Consider the following 15,040-nt stretch of genomic DNA (forward strand, 5'->3'; position numbering starts at 1 on the left):
GCTTCTCATACCATTCAACTCTAGTCTTTCTCTCTTATTTCACACCATTCATGTTTCATTGGACGAGATCTGACACGTTAATTCATTGATTTAAGGTTTTTTTATAGAAAATAGTGTCAAATTAAAATATTATTAGAGTCATATCTGATTGATATTGTGTATTCTCAATAAATCTATTCGTTCATGACGTGTTCCGTTAAGATTAACTGGCCATGAAGTTTAAGCTTTAAATACTCATTTTTTTTACTACATTATTGGTTTCAAGTATCAATATTTGTGAAGGTTAATATATGTCAGAATCCTGATTCATGTGTTTAATGAAATTGTACTTCTTTGTTATTTTGTTTCCATTCATGAACCTAAAAATTAAAACTTTTTTATGGAATTTATACTCTGTTACTTATGACCTATAAAGGTTTTTACTTTTACATCAATAACTCATTATAAGAAATAAAGAAGTTTAAGGGCCAAAGAAGAATTATAGTGCAATTTTTTTCTAAATTTAGTAAATAAGTAAGTTATGTTTAGAACAACATCTTCATAAAAAAACGTTATTTTAAAACATGCCTTTTTTTTAATGTTAAAATCTTATCTTGGCCGTACGTACCAGTTTGAATGTATTTTATTTAGAAGTCATTGTTTAAAAATCTAACTTTAGATTATTATATTTTAAATGTTGGATGAAGGCGTGTTTATAAATAGAACTTTAGTGATTTTTTTAGTGTATATTGAATCGTGTTTATAAATACAATTTTAAGCTTCTTTTGAAATTAAGATTCGTATTTGTAAGTATGATTTTAATACAAATTAAAAAATATTAAGTCTGACTTCAACATGTTGTGCTAAATGCTTTTGAACGATGTGAATTGTTTAAATTATTAATAGTGAATATCTTGTTTGTTTATTTATTAATATATTGTTTAATCTCATAATTCAGCTTATCTTGTAAATAGTTTTATTTAAGAATAATTTAGTTTTTAAAAATTAAGTTAACATAAGTTGATTCAGTTTTTTTAATAATTCAATCTTTTACACAATTCAGTATGATTTAGTTTAATTCAAATATATTTCTTTTAATGTCTTTAAAAAATATAAAAATTATTGACAATATTGAATAGTAAATTAAATAGCAGTTATAACTTAAGTAGAGGAATTGTAGGTGGATACAAAGTGTTGAAGGTATCTACCATTCATCCCACTTCACACTTTCAATTCTATCCAAAACCCTTCACTCAAATGTCATTTTCACCTTCTTATATTTTTCATCTACTCTTGTTTTTTTTCTCCCATTTATAATAAAGTTTCACTTCAATATTTTGGCTTTATATTCCATTTAAACTACTTCTTTTATTTTTATATATGGCATTTTTAAATATCAACATCATAACGTACATCTTATTATGAGAAAAAAAATTACTAATTCACATAAGAGATCCTTAAAATAAGGTCTTGAAATAAAAAATAACATTCCAGGTAAAACACTAGATAATAATAAGAATACAAATTGTTTTTCTGACTTTAAATCTCTTGTATCATGACTAATTAAACGTCATACTAATTGTGTGTGCATAAAACTTATATAAAGATTACAGTCTTTTTAATTGGAAATTTGAGATTAAAAAGCTGCATATTATCATATAAATATGCAGAAAAAAATATTCTTAAAATAGATCGTGACACCTAATAGCTTATTATATACATAATTGAAAATTATATTTTTTTCAAACCATGTTTATACATTGATGGTAATTTCTTCCACAAGTAAAAACGGAAAACAGAGTTTGAACTATGACTGGAGAAAGATCCGTTTTCATTTTGGTGGGCCCCACTATGGGCCTTCACTGAGCATATGCGTGCCCGGCCCAAGAATATAGGACGGCTCTCATCTCGGCTCAATAACCAGCTGCTTACGGTCTTCAATTTAGAATTTTATGTTATAATGTAGGGCCCACGATTTGTTGACATGGCCACTTTTCATTGGTTCAAAGGCTCATCCAAACAAATCATTAAATATTTCTTTATTACGATTTATTCACCTTCTGCATCAATATTTATACATTTAAATTTATAGTTTACCACACAATCTTACAACACAATTATATATATATATATATATATATATATATATATATATATATATATAGGATAAGTGTCTTATTATCACTTACAATATTAATTTGTAAATTAAAAGGATAATTTTTTTTATTAGAAATAGTATCAAAATTTATTAGAGAAATTAAACTTAGTTATATATTTTAGAATTCAACTATTATTATTTTATATACTATCTTATTTAAGTTTATTTTTCATATTTTATAAAAAAAAATTCATTCATCTTTACTAAATTACTAAATTTATAATGAGACGATGACGTTTTAAAAAAGAAAAAAATATTAGTTTGTTATTTATTTTAAGAAAGCTATTTTGATCTTATGTTATTTTAATATTTTTCATCACACGTGATTTTTTATCTGAAGTTTAAAACTTCCATAAGATATATAAAAACAATAAAGTTGGTGATAAAACATGAGAAAAGTTAAAAAATAAAATTTACAAAATAAAAATTACTAATTAAAAAATTTCGATTACATATTCCAATAAAATTAGTCACTTTAGTTTTTAATCAATATTTTTAAAACAATAATTGTCATTTGTCAAAGTATAATATTTTTAAATCACTTAGTAATCTCTAGTGAAAAAAAAACAGAAAGGAGTGGTATTATGACATGATGTGGGTACCAAGCCATTTGATCCAACCACCATCCATCCTTAGCATTATTATTATATCTTATACAATTTCAATATGCATATTTTTTATTATTATTACTATTATTATTATTATTATTATTATTATTATTTCAATGTTTTCATTAACAAATGAAAATAGAAGGCTTAACAGTGCGGTTAACGAAACACACTTATTTAATTTTTTTCAATTTGTGTATTTAATAAATTATAAAATTTTAGTTTTAAGTTACACAACAAGTATTTATTTATATTTTATCTTTATTATTATATTACTTTGTTAATTGATGTTTGACGTATTCTTACATTTTTTTATTAATTTCTCAACTTGTTTTTTTTATCATAATTACTAGTATATCTTTTATTATATATCGAAAAGAAAATAAAGATATATCACTCTTCATTAATTTACATTGTATAACTGGCGTTTCAATTTAACAAAAAAACAGTAAATATTTTATTATATGTCAATACGTACAGATAACAAAAAGAGAATAGAGACATATCATTCTTCAACAATTATATTATATAACAGGTATTTCTATTTAATAAAAAAAATCAGTAAACAGTAAAATCGAGGAAGATGACATTACATATTTAGACCAAAATAAATATTTATTAAACATTAAATTGAAAAAAAAAGAGATATTAGATCCTCCAAACAAAAATTAATCTTAATAATAAGAAAACTTGCATTTATTTATGTGAATCATATCTATAAAGTTTAACCTACTTATTGTTTATTCACCAGTTATTTAATATATATATATATATGTATATAACAAAAAATTATATAATGCCCAAATTAATATTAGGGTAAGAAAGGTAGAATTTATCCATATGTGACCATTCTCTCTCGGTCACAACAGTTAAAAATACAAAGAAAATAAATAAATAAAAATGAAAGTGAACATCGTGCACTAAAATTGCTCTATGATAGGTATCATATTCAGCCTAAAAAACCTTTTGTTAAGTTATAATTATCAAATTAAGCAGTTTGCAGCCATATGAATTCGCTGCTATTATGTTGTCGGATTATAATGTCGGAAATTTCAGATTAACAATGTCGGAAATTTCATTTGAAGTAAAATAAACTATTTGAAGATTGTAAAGTCTTAATTTTAATTAAGTATATGTCTAATGGAGTAGTTTTTATGTTTAGATTATTTTTACTTAATCATAACATTTATTTTATCTTCCATCTTTTTCCATTTATTATTTTTTTTATCTTTTTCTTCATATAATTAGGAACATTAATTTGTCATTCTCTCCTTTTTCAATTGTTTCAAAAAAGTTATTGCATAAGGATGGAAAGTTTAGAGAAAAAGTGAGATAAGCATGGAGCAATGATTTGAAGGAAAGAGTTTTATGCAAAGTGCAGGTTCTATATGGTTGAGCCAAATTCAAATTGATTAAAGCACTGAATAAAGATGGGATGATGAACCCCACACCTATTACTATTACAATTTCTAGCCTTCACTACAAACCTTGAATGATACAATGCACACTTTTATTATATTATATCATAATAAACTTTTCAAACGCAGAAGAATGGTCATTTAATAGAAATGTCTCCTCAATTAGTTTATTTTCATTTGATAAAATATTATAATTTTAATACTTGTGTTGTAGGCTGACTTGACACCCTTATTATATAAAGAAAATGTTTCTTTTATATAACTTCTCTTTTTAATAAAGAGACTTAGATCTAATTTAATTTTCATTTATTTGACATAAATTAAAAAAATTAAAATTATTACAAAAAAATGATTTTTTGTACTTTAGAAGAAAAAAATAAAAAAAAAATTATATATAAAGACATAAAAAATAAAATTTACTGAGGATATAAAAATAAAATTATACATAAAAAATAAAAATAAAATTTTTTTATATATAAAAGTATATTTTTGTAATAATTAACTTTTACAAACAAAGATGGGAGGAAATAAGAAAAAGAAAGAATATATAAAGACAAAGAAGAGACAGATGCAGCAAATTTCAGTGAGGTCTGAATAATGTGAACTGAGGTGTCCCATTGCCAGCATCCTAGATATCCTTCCTTCTCTGCAACATCATTCACCATGTCTTCTATGAAAAACAATACTTTTTCAGTACTTTTTAACCACCATTTCTTTCTACATATATTTATCACTCATTCATCTTTACATAACTCCTATATTTCATCATGTTAAAGTTAGTAAAAATCATCATAATATTCTAGTACTTAACTGGATTTTGTCAGGAATTTTTTAATTTTCAATTGAATGAAAATACATACAAGATCTTGAATTTTTATGATACTCACTATTCTCACATACATAGTAAAAGAGAACTTATCTAAATCCATTGTATCTGTCAAATGTTCTCCCTTCTCTTATTCCTCTTTAATGTTTTCTTGATGATATAGAAATTGTCAAGGATGTTTTTCTCTGTCAAAGTCACAGTTTCATTTTCTTTCCTCAGACAGTTATTGTTTCGGTGTACATTTTCCTATGTGTTTCTGTTGCTCCTGGATGTCTGGAATGCTTGCATTTCTTCAATTGTTGTCCTTCATACTCGCCAAAGGAGGGGGAGGTACCTGCAAAGATACTCCGACGCTCAAGTCAGATATGAGTTATGGAGCTGAAGCTCAGAAGAGAGTAATTGGATACTGCTCTGAAGTATTATTCAGGATCTCTAGAGCATAAAGAGAACATACCTGGACTTGGGTCCTGTCACTGTATTTATAAGCAAAATAAAAATAACCACCTTACCTAAAAGTGTGGTTAGTGGCTTTGACTGATATTTTAACTGTCTAAAATATCTAAGATATTTATGTTATTACATAAATATCCTTACTACATAACAATTATTTTTCTCTTTTTCATGATATTTAACCAACTTTAATAAAATACCAAAATGTCCTTTATAGAAGTGAGAAGAGAGAGATTAAGTTTAATAACTCTAAAATAATATGTATGACTTTAATACCTTATATTCTAATAATCATCACATTAGAATCTGTATATCAAAGTTATAAATTACATGAACCAATTTTTAAATTAATATAATTTAACATTCTCCCACTTGATTCATGTGATGACTTGAAAATCTAAAACTAAACTTTAAGTGCGCACCATTCATTAGAATTATCAAGTCATCATCCTTATATGAATTGAAATGATGGGATCATGGCGAACAAAAGCCATGAACGACAAGATTTTTTTCATATATCACATAATCAAACCAACTCAACATAACTCTTGTATTGTGCAGGATTCTTTTAAATTACATGAACGAATTCTTAAATTAATATAATTTAACAAGATTTAGGGAGAAGATTGAACATTAATTATACAAGAGTTAAAGACATTATCTTAAGGTAGAGAAATGAAAGAAAGATGTCGGCCAAAGAAGAGATTATAACAGGAATGGTGACTTGTCGTGGTCGTAAAAAAGGTTCTATTGCTCTCTTTTATGGCAGTGAGTGAGTGTTTTTGAATCCATGCATGCACATAGAAGGACTTTGTCACATTCAATGGCCTTAGCTCAACAACCAAATACAATGAAAGACCCTACAATGAAGGAAGATGATGATGTTGACTCCCACGTGCACACCACACCAGGCCCACACAATCATCCCTGTCGTTTTCCCTTCCTTCCTCCTTCAACTTCAATGACTCTTCATTACACTTACCATCCACCTAACTTTTACTGCATACACTACACAACTACATTCCAACAGTGCTACAATCATTTTAGCAAACTCCCAAATTTATAAAACTTTAGTCCCTCATTCATTGTACCATAGAAAATGTGTCTGTTCTCTTAGTTTCAACAATAACTTTTCACTTCAATATTAACATTAATTACAATCTAAATCTGTAAAAGTTAATCAAAGTTCTAATAATACAACTTTTTAACAAGGGAATACAATTTTCTTAATTATATTGAAAAGATTAATCCTATAATGTTCCCTCCACTCAAAAATATTCTATCCACGGTTTTAGTAAGTAACATTTTTTCTTTCCATTCATGGACCTATTCCCACGTTGAAAGTGATAACATTTGTTGACAAAATTTTAATACACGTGTAATTTTTTTATTGAATTTAGAATATATCATTACAATAACAAATAAATAATTAATCAGAGAGTGTCAAAATGTTAAAAAAAATTGTATAAAAATATTTTTTTCATAAAAAAATCTAATCTGTGTTAATTAAAAATTACAACTCTGATTTATTGGTTGAAGTACATATCCACTATTTTATTTATTTTTATAATAAAGACAACTTTAAAACTGATTTAGAGGAGTCCAACCACAGTTAGAATTCTGTCAATAAGTACGTTTAGTTTATAAGGATGTAATTCTTCTGAAATAAGCTTATTAGATAAAGGGAACATAATACCGTGATAACTTTCATGTATATATTATTACATTTTAAAATTTATTTATATTATCAAAACATAACATTTTTTTTTATTATTATTAAAAGAAGTTGTAGAGTGGTTGTTAAAAAAAATGTCAAATGATAATTTTGTTAAATTCATATCAGATTTCAATTAACTAGATAAATTATTTGGATTCATGGTGGATAATGTTTAGGGTGCAGAAGCTTTGATGGGGTGCAGGAAGAAACAGCCAATTTTTGTTAGATTCCTCGGATTTGGTCGGTTGAAGTTTTTTTGTTAACTCCTAACCCCATTAATGCCAATATCTGCAGTGAGATAGTATATGGAACTTTTAAACCAAGCTGCCCAATTGTCCGTACTTTAAAATTATTGACATGAGTGTGTCACGGGAGAAAACAATATCGTGTCTCACACCATTTAAAGCCCTAGCCTTGTTTATGAACGTAACAGAGTAGACTTTGAATAAATTACCATAGTCTGTCTTTCTGGTTTTGTGTCCATGTCTATTAAGAAACGAAAATGTTATTAAAACTAAACCTTATGAAAAAAAATTGTTCATTTTTTTTTATTGTTACTTGTTCATTGTCAACTAGACACTTTCAACTTATATACTTAGATCATAGTTTTTTATTTCTAAATCATAAACTCTACCATTAAAACACAATTAATATCTATTATTGTCTAATAACTACTGCGTATAAAATTTTTAAACAAATAAACAATTCATTTAATTTTATTGTATTTAAATTTATCCTAACAAAACTCTCTCCTAAACATGAAGGTTTCTTCTAGCTTTCATTCTTCTCCCATATCCCGACTTTTCAAGTGCATTATCTCAACCGAACTTGCTCCTTACACTAACAATAGGGTTCTTCCTTCGTGATAGACTTGTTTTTCACCTTAGCAGACTTTTTTCTAACCTTGGCCAACTTATTAATCATGACCGACTTCTTCTTGACCATGATGAAGATCAACTTCTCAGTAACTGAGTTCCTTTCTACATCTACATCTTCATGTTTCTCATTCGTCAAGATACCTTTAGCCTTGGCATAACCCTAACCCTAATCAATGCTCTAACCATCGCTCTAACCCTAACCCTCACCATCACACTCGCCCTAACCCCAACCCTACATCCAACTAGACATCTAATATTTCAAGATGGACTTGCACTTTCCACTTCAGGTATGCAAGGATCTGACAAGTGTAGCATATGATCAATCTCATGATGGACTTGCCGGATCATGTGAAGTGGGATCAACACTCAACGGTAATCCACATTTCGATGCTGCTAAGCATGAATCCAATCTTTTGGAACCTCTGTTAAATACTAATGTATGAGAAACTTTTGTAGGGTTGCAACAGTGTAATCCATGCTTGTTTTCCAATGCTATAACCATTCAAAATGAATTTTTGGTCGGCAAAGCATTAATGTAATAGTGTCACACCTTGCAGCATAAATGTACGAGTTTTCCTATTTATCGCCTTGAAGATCAAACCTTTATTTTTATCTTGTATTAAGCTTGTAATTCCCTGAAAGTCATGCAAGAAACAGATAAATAAAGGAGGAAACAAGTAAACAAACAACAGTACAACTGTAAAGAAAAAGAATTTGAATTAGTACGGATTGTCTATAACTCAAAACTTCAAGCCTTACTATCTGTGGCCAAAAATGTATTGCGAAAATTCATTATCAGGCAATGTTACAGAGATAACCTATAACTTGACTGCATTGATAGTTAGCTGCAGCCATTTAATAGAAGAAGAGAATATGAGATTGATAATTTTTATAGCAGTTTCTTATAGCCATGAGCTCATGGATGTAACTCAGTTAATCCAGCAGAGCAGCATAGATCCAGAGTCCAGTCATCCATTGAATTCTAAATTTTACAGTAATTTTCTTTAAAAAATAGTAATTACAAATGGCATCTATAGTAATTACAAATGGAATCTATAGGCTTATTAGTTAGCCTTTTGCAAAATCTAGACCATAAGAATTAATGATTTAGATATTTCAAAAAAAAAAAATCACTAAAAGTTCTTCAGCCTCCAAGATGTAAACTCCCAAATAGTCCAAAATGTAGCAGAGAAAATAAAATAGTGCCCAACCTTGAAATGGAAGTTTTAATTGATCATAGATTACTGAAGCTCCAGAAGGCAAACACACTCAATATGAGGTGTGTGTGGGAACATGTCAACTGGCTGTAGGCTTATTAGTTTGTAACATCCGTTTATATTCTGTTCGGCCTACACAAAACCTTCAACAGCTCAAATAATTGAATCTCAAAGCACACGAACATAAAATAAAATGACACATACCACGCCGTGACAAAGAAAATCAAGATCACGTGCACATGTGGCAGGATTACATGACACATACACTATGCGAGGTGCCTTAAGATTAAGCAGGAATTTAATCAACTTCATGTGCATTCCTGGACGATTGGGATCTGCATTTTCTTTACACATGTGAGAAGTGCAATGCATTGGTATAAACAAAAACACAGTGAATCTTGTCAATTATAATTTCCAGTCTGTCAGAAGAAAATTTCCTGCCTGTATATTGAAGTCTTGATCAGGCATTTAAAAATACCAGTATAAATTAGCACATCTCCCTCCATACAAAATGTCAATGGAAGCAAGTTCCCCTCAATTGTACACAAATCAGTACAATGATTTAATGAAATGAAATTAAAGTAATGAGAAAAACACGGTGAATAACTGGCAAATCAAATAAGTAGAAGGATATCTCCTTATGTACTTCTGGTTAAGACTATATTCAAGTAAATAGCTCTCAGCAGAACAAGCAAAAGAAAGAGTAGGAATAAAGAAACTTAGAAAGAGCATTGAAACCTGAAATGACGATATCAGGTTTAGGAAAATTCTTCCCAAAATTTTCATCAATTTTATTTAGATCTCCCTGGATAAATGTTGCATTCTGTATGCCATTTATCTTGGCATTAAGACAAGCATCTGCGATGGCTTGAGGAACTACTTCATAGCCATAAACATGACTTACCCTGATATAGATTGGAAGACAAAATTAATCTGATTGTTTCACATTTTATCCTAAAATACTAAACACCAGATCAAGACAAAAGGTTACCTTCTTGCAAGCGTCAGACCTATGGTGCCTGTTCCACAAAACAGGTCAAGGACAATTTCAGAGCCATCACCCTTGACACCAGCACAATCTTCTATAAGCTTATATAAAACCTCTGCCTAGAAAGGAAAACAATAAAGATTATTTTCTTGCCAGATAACCATGGCTAAATTTAAGAAATAAAATATGGAACCAGATAAAGAGAATGCCAATTATTTTGGGATTACTGCAAACCTGATAAGTGTTTGTTTGAAAGAAAGAGTTTGCTGATATTTGGAATGTAAGCCCTCTTAATGTCTCTCTGATGCTAGATTTCCCATACAAAGTGTATTCTTCCTCTCCAACCGATGTGTTACCAACAGAAGTATTTACATTATTAACGACACTTACCTAGAATTCATGTAAAGAAGTTTTAATGGTATTAAAAGCAATAAATACATACAATTTGGAATCAAGTTAACAAGGTCATCTCCATGTGACAATTTCCCAAAAAGTTCTATATGACTGTTGGCTTTAAAATATTGACTAAAAATTGCATTGCAAACTGCTAGAGATGTAATTTAAAAACCATCCATATGCCTTCACCAAAACAGCTTAACCTTTTGGGATATTTGGTTCATGACACTGTAACAAAACCTCTACAACCGACGACCAAGTGGTCTAGAGTTCAATCCTCTATCATCACTGTTCTTCTAATAAAAAATGAATTTCTGGACAATGTTGGTGAGTGCATCAGGTCTGTGTAATATCCATACTTCAAGTTCAACAGACTCTTGAATGAAAGAGAAGTTAGAAAATTAAGCTTGTCAAAAAAAAAATCCAGAAGTTTGCCCATACAACTTAAATGTTAATGAATATATTTCATACTTCCGGAGAAAACATTGAGAGACTTGAGATTAAAACAGAGAAAAATACTTTTAGAGGACGTCAAGAACCCCTCTCAGTTCTATATTTATATATTAGAAGATTGATATAATAGAATGACTGACTAAACATCAAAAGCACTGTCCTAGCCACTTGGACAGAGAACTAGGTGGAGAGGTTATCTAACACTCAACCTCCTACCTTAGACTTAATGATTACATGGATTTTCTAATTATTTCAATAGAGTGAGGTACCCCATTGATGCAATACATATGTGTTTGAGGAAAGGTACAAATCAGTAAAAAGGAGTACAGCCTATGAGCCTTCTAGATACAGCAAAAACAGCTTTATAGTTGTAAACAACTATTTTAACAATTAAGTTAAAGAGATTTCTTCCGCATCCCCCTTTTGTTGCTTCTTTCAAAGCAAGTTTAAGTGTCACCCTCTCCCCAATATAGTAGTATAATTGCAGATCCTACTTCCTAAATATGCCACTAAAAATTAATCTAGCAAGTAGGGATATATCAAATTAACAATAATTGGTAAGGACCACTAACTTCCCTAAAAGCTTAAGTTGTTAGGTTGAACCACTAGATAGCTTTATGTAATTTACACAACCCCTCATGTTATGCATGCTAGAAGCGTGGAGAATGCACAAATCCCACTTTACCTTGTTTATAAACTCCATTATAAAAAAATGCAAGCAGTAGCACAGATCAAACTCTAGACCTTTTGATCAAAGAGGCTTACCATGTCAACACCAACTATTGCAAAAGGCTTAAGTTGATAGGTGGAAGTACTATCTTCAACAGAAACAAAAATCATTTCGATTACATATTTCAAGAGTTTGGACAGTTAAGGAAGAACCACATTCATAAGAAAAGAAAAGAAAAAATAATAATAATATATATATATATATATATATATATATATATATATATATATATATATATATATATATATATATATATATATATAGACTACGAACCACTTCAGGAAATGCAGAAACTTTATCAACAAGGAACTTCAACAGGTCTGGTTTGTAGGAAGAGCTCACAAAGTTGACCATAACTTCAGGCTGACCAGTTGTGACATCCCTGGAACAAAAATCATATAATAATAATGATAAAAAAAGGTATCCTTCAAATTCAAAGATATAAGAATGTATTGAAGGTACAAGGACAAGTGTAATTTATGTGAAAAAATAACTATGAACACTCTTTAACTCTTAAGTATACGCCTGACTATGCAGAACATCAAATTTTGCTACCAAGTTGTTCAGTTTGCTGCAAAAAGAAATAAATTGCTATTCCATCCCTTCAAATTGCTATTTCCAACAAATCCATTCATACATTCCCATGGACTAGTTTTTAGAAAAATTGTTATAGTTTGTAACCAGGTCTAATGCAGTGTTTGACCTGTCACACTACAGTATAGTCACAACTACAGTATCCATGTGTACCTAAAACAATTAAGTGAGGGATCACAAGATGAAACTTATATACCTTCCCGATCTCAGCATCAAATGCTTAAGAAATCCCTTGTGTGAATGAACATCATATGGAGAAAAACCAAGTTGTGGATCTCTCCAACATTCTTGGATGGCTGCAAGTACCTGTTCAGACAACAATTATATCTAGTAAAACCACTGCACTGGATAAAGCAGCAAAAGTAAAGACAAGAAAGGAAGCACAGGGCAGTGAAACAAGACAATGGAAGTCATTGTAATGTCAGTGCTCCTCGGTATCAATTTTCAAGGAAGTTCCTTTCAGTTAGGTGCACATCTCGTCAAAGAGCTCAGGATAGTCAAAAGCTTCAAATAGCTGAAAACTAAAAGGCACACCCTCCAACACACAGATACACATCTAACTTTCTCAGGGGGTATAATCACCATAATGATAAAGAATAGTTTTGTCTTAGTGGCTCTGGGTTTTGTAAGCAAACCAAATTTCTATTTCTGCTATAAATGGGATTCCCTGAACTCTGATTTTTTTTACCTCGTTTGCTTATGAGATTTTAACGTTTAAAGACGGCAAATCTAGATAAAAGAACAGCATTAGATTGGCTCCTTAGGCAACCTATCCTGTTCGAAATATATTAAAAAAACATAACTGCATACACACTATACAAGCATGCAATTGTAAACAAAGCATAACACTGCATACCTTATTAGCAGGATGAGATTGCAATAAGCACTTGTCAACATTTAGAATTTTATCAAAAAAACCCGGAGCATGCAATCCCAGCGCAAAATTCTCATTTTCATTATCAGCATCAACAGCTCGTCGCTCATGCAGTGATTCTCTAGGCAACCATCTTTGGGGACCAAAGGAGAATTCCATCTGCACACGCAAGCATGTAAAACACACTACACAAATCATTTACTCGCCAGGGGTCGATATCTGGTTAAAAAAGAACTAGCACAAATAGCAGCACCAACCTTATTCCTATAATGAAACTGGATATCACAAGGTACAATTGGCTTCATAACGCCGTACAACTGAACCAGTTCGCCCGAAAACCTTCCCACGTGAATCAACAAGTCACGGACCTGCTCTTCCTTGGCTCTGACCTGAGCCTCGTAGGACAAGTTCTGCGTCTTGCAGCCTCCACAATACGGAGCGTAAACACAAGGAGCATCCACAATGTCGCGTGGAGGAGTTATGGTCTTCACCTTAGTTACCTGTGTTTTGTTAATTAAATCGGAAAAGGAATAGAAATCAAAGAGAAGAGAAGAGGTAGCTACCTCGGCGTAATTTCCCTTTTTGCGAGTGACGCGGCCAATGAAGTGTTCTCCGGGAAGTGCGCGGTCGCATAGGACAACGAAGCCTGTTTCTGTGACCTTGCAGAGGCCCTTGCCTTTGAAGGCGAGGGACTCGCACATGAGTTCAAGGGTTTGGCCACGCTTCGGGAAGTACGAATTAGGTTTGGGAATGGGTGGTTTGGGGTCGACCTCCTCGGCGAGAGAACAAGACAGAGTACACAGAGAAGAAGAGTAGCCACAAGGTCGAAACCTTCGAATATGCAGTGGCAGAGCGTTGGTTAAGTTTGAAATGCTCGCCATTTCGCCGCTGGTTCCACCCTTAACGCTGCACCGACCAAACACTGCGCGACGGAATGTTGAGTTTCGCGGCGGACACGTTATAACTATATCATCAACGAGGTTGGAGTTGGAGGGATAGACCAGCACCTGTTTCTCAACAATGTCCTTTTCACCCCCATAAAAAAAATCACCTTTTTGTAAAAAAAAAGTAAACTCCTTAATTTTTTTATATATTTGTTTTAATTTTAAAATAATCAAAAGCCAAAAAATAACAATAATAAAGTTTCCAACTGGTTCTGGTAAAATTTGATGTTTTTTTTTTGTAATTTTAAACCAACATAAACTAGTTTCTTCTTCAATTAAAATCTCTAAAAACCAACTATAACTTTTATATTAGAATCATTTTAAGCTGCACTTTGATCTTCATATCATGGCCATTCATCTCATCAAGGGGTAATCTACTCATATTTTTTTACCAATTTTATCTCTTGTCCTTTAACACTTACAAGTTACAAATATTAACTAAAATGTTAATTCAACTGAAGTAAAAATTTAATCTTAAAATTGATATTATTATTTTATATGTGTTGAAAGTATTAATCCACAAATACTTCTCATCTTTTGGCAAATAGAAACTATATACAAAGAAAGCCTTAGCTAGCCTATTTCAAATTTGAGTGTAATTTATGTTTATGTTCATTTATATTCATTTTACACGTAATATAAAAGTAAATTGATCATAAAAAATTAATTTTTATATTTTTTTTCAAGAAAAAAATAGTAAAAAGTAAAAAATGAATAATGTCAAATGAAAGTAAAAAATTTATATCTATCAAAATATCATTTTTCATATCAATTAGTCTAAAAGAAAAGTTAAAGTGATATTGGAGTTTA

General features: G+C 30.3%; 1 protein-coding gene across 2 annotated transcripts; it reads right to left on the bottom strand.

Moving 5' to 3' along the window:
- Positions 1-7,842: 7,842 nt before the first annotated feature.
- LOC108334362 (uncharacterized) lies at positions 7,843-14,363 on the bottom strand. Of its 2 annotated transcripts, XM_017570157.2 has the most exons (11): positions 13,850-14,363; positions 13,544-13,786; positions 13,269-13,445; positions 12,609-12,718; positions 12,092-12,200; positions 10,474-10,629; positions 10,243-10,358; positions 9,990-10,156; positions 9,456-9,586; positions 9,246-9,383; positions 7,843-8,669 (listed from the first exon to the last, which is right to left on the bottom strand). In XM_017570157.2, the coding sequence occupies exons 1-10, from the start codon at positions 14,165-14,167 to the stop codon at positions 9,276-9,278; spliced, it is 1,635 nt and encodes a 544-aa protein (XP_017425646.1). In that variant the 5' UTR covers positions 14,168-14,363; the 3' UTR covers positions 7,843-8,669; positions 9,246-9,275. The 2 variants fall into 2 exon arrangements, with proteins under 2 accessions (XP_017425646.1, XP_017425645.1); XM_017570156.2 differs by lacking the exon at positions 7,843-8,669 and having other exon boundaries at positions 9,006-9,383; positions 13,850-14,360.
- Positions 14,364-15,040: the final 677 nt, after the last annotated feature.

The sequence above is a fragment of the Vigna angularis genome, chromosome 11, assembly GCF_016808095.1.
Source record: "Vigna angularis cultivar LongXiaoDou No.4 chromosome 11, ASM1680809v1, whole genome shotgun sequence".
NCBI lineage: Eukaryota > Viridiplantae > Streptophyta > Magnoliopsida > Fabales > Fabaceae > Vigna > Vigna angularis.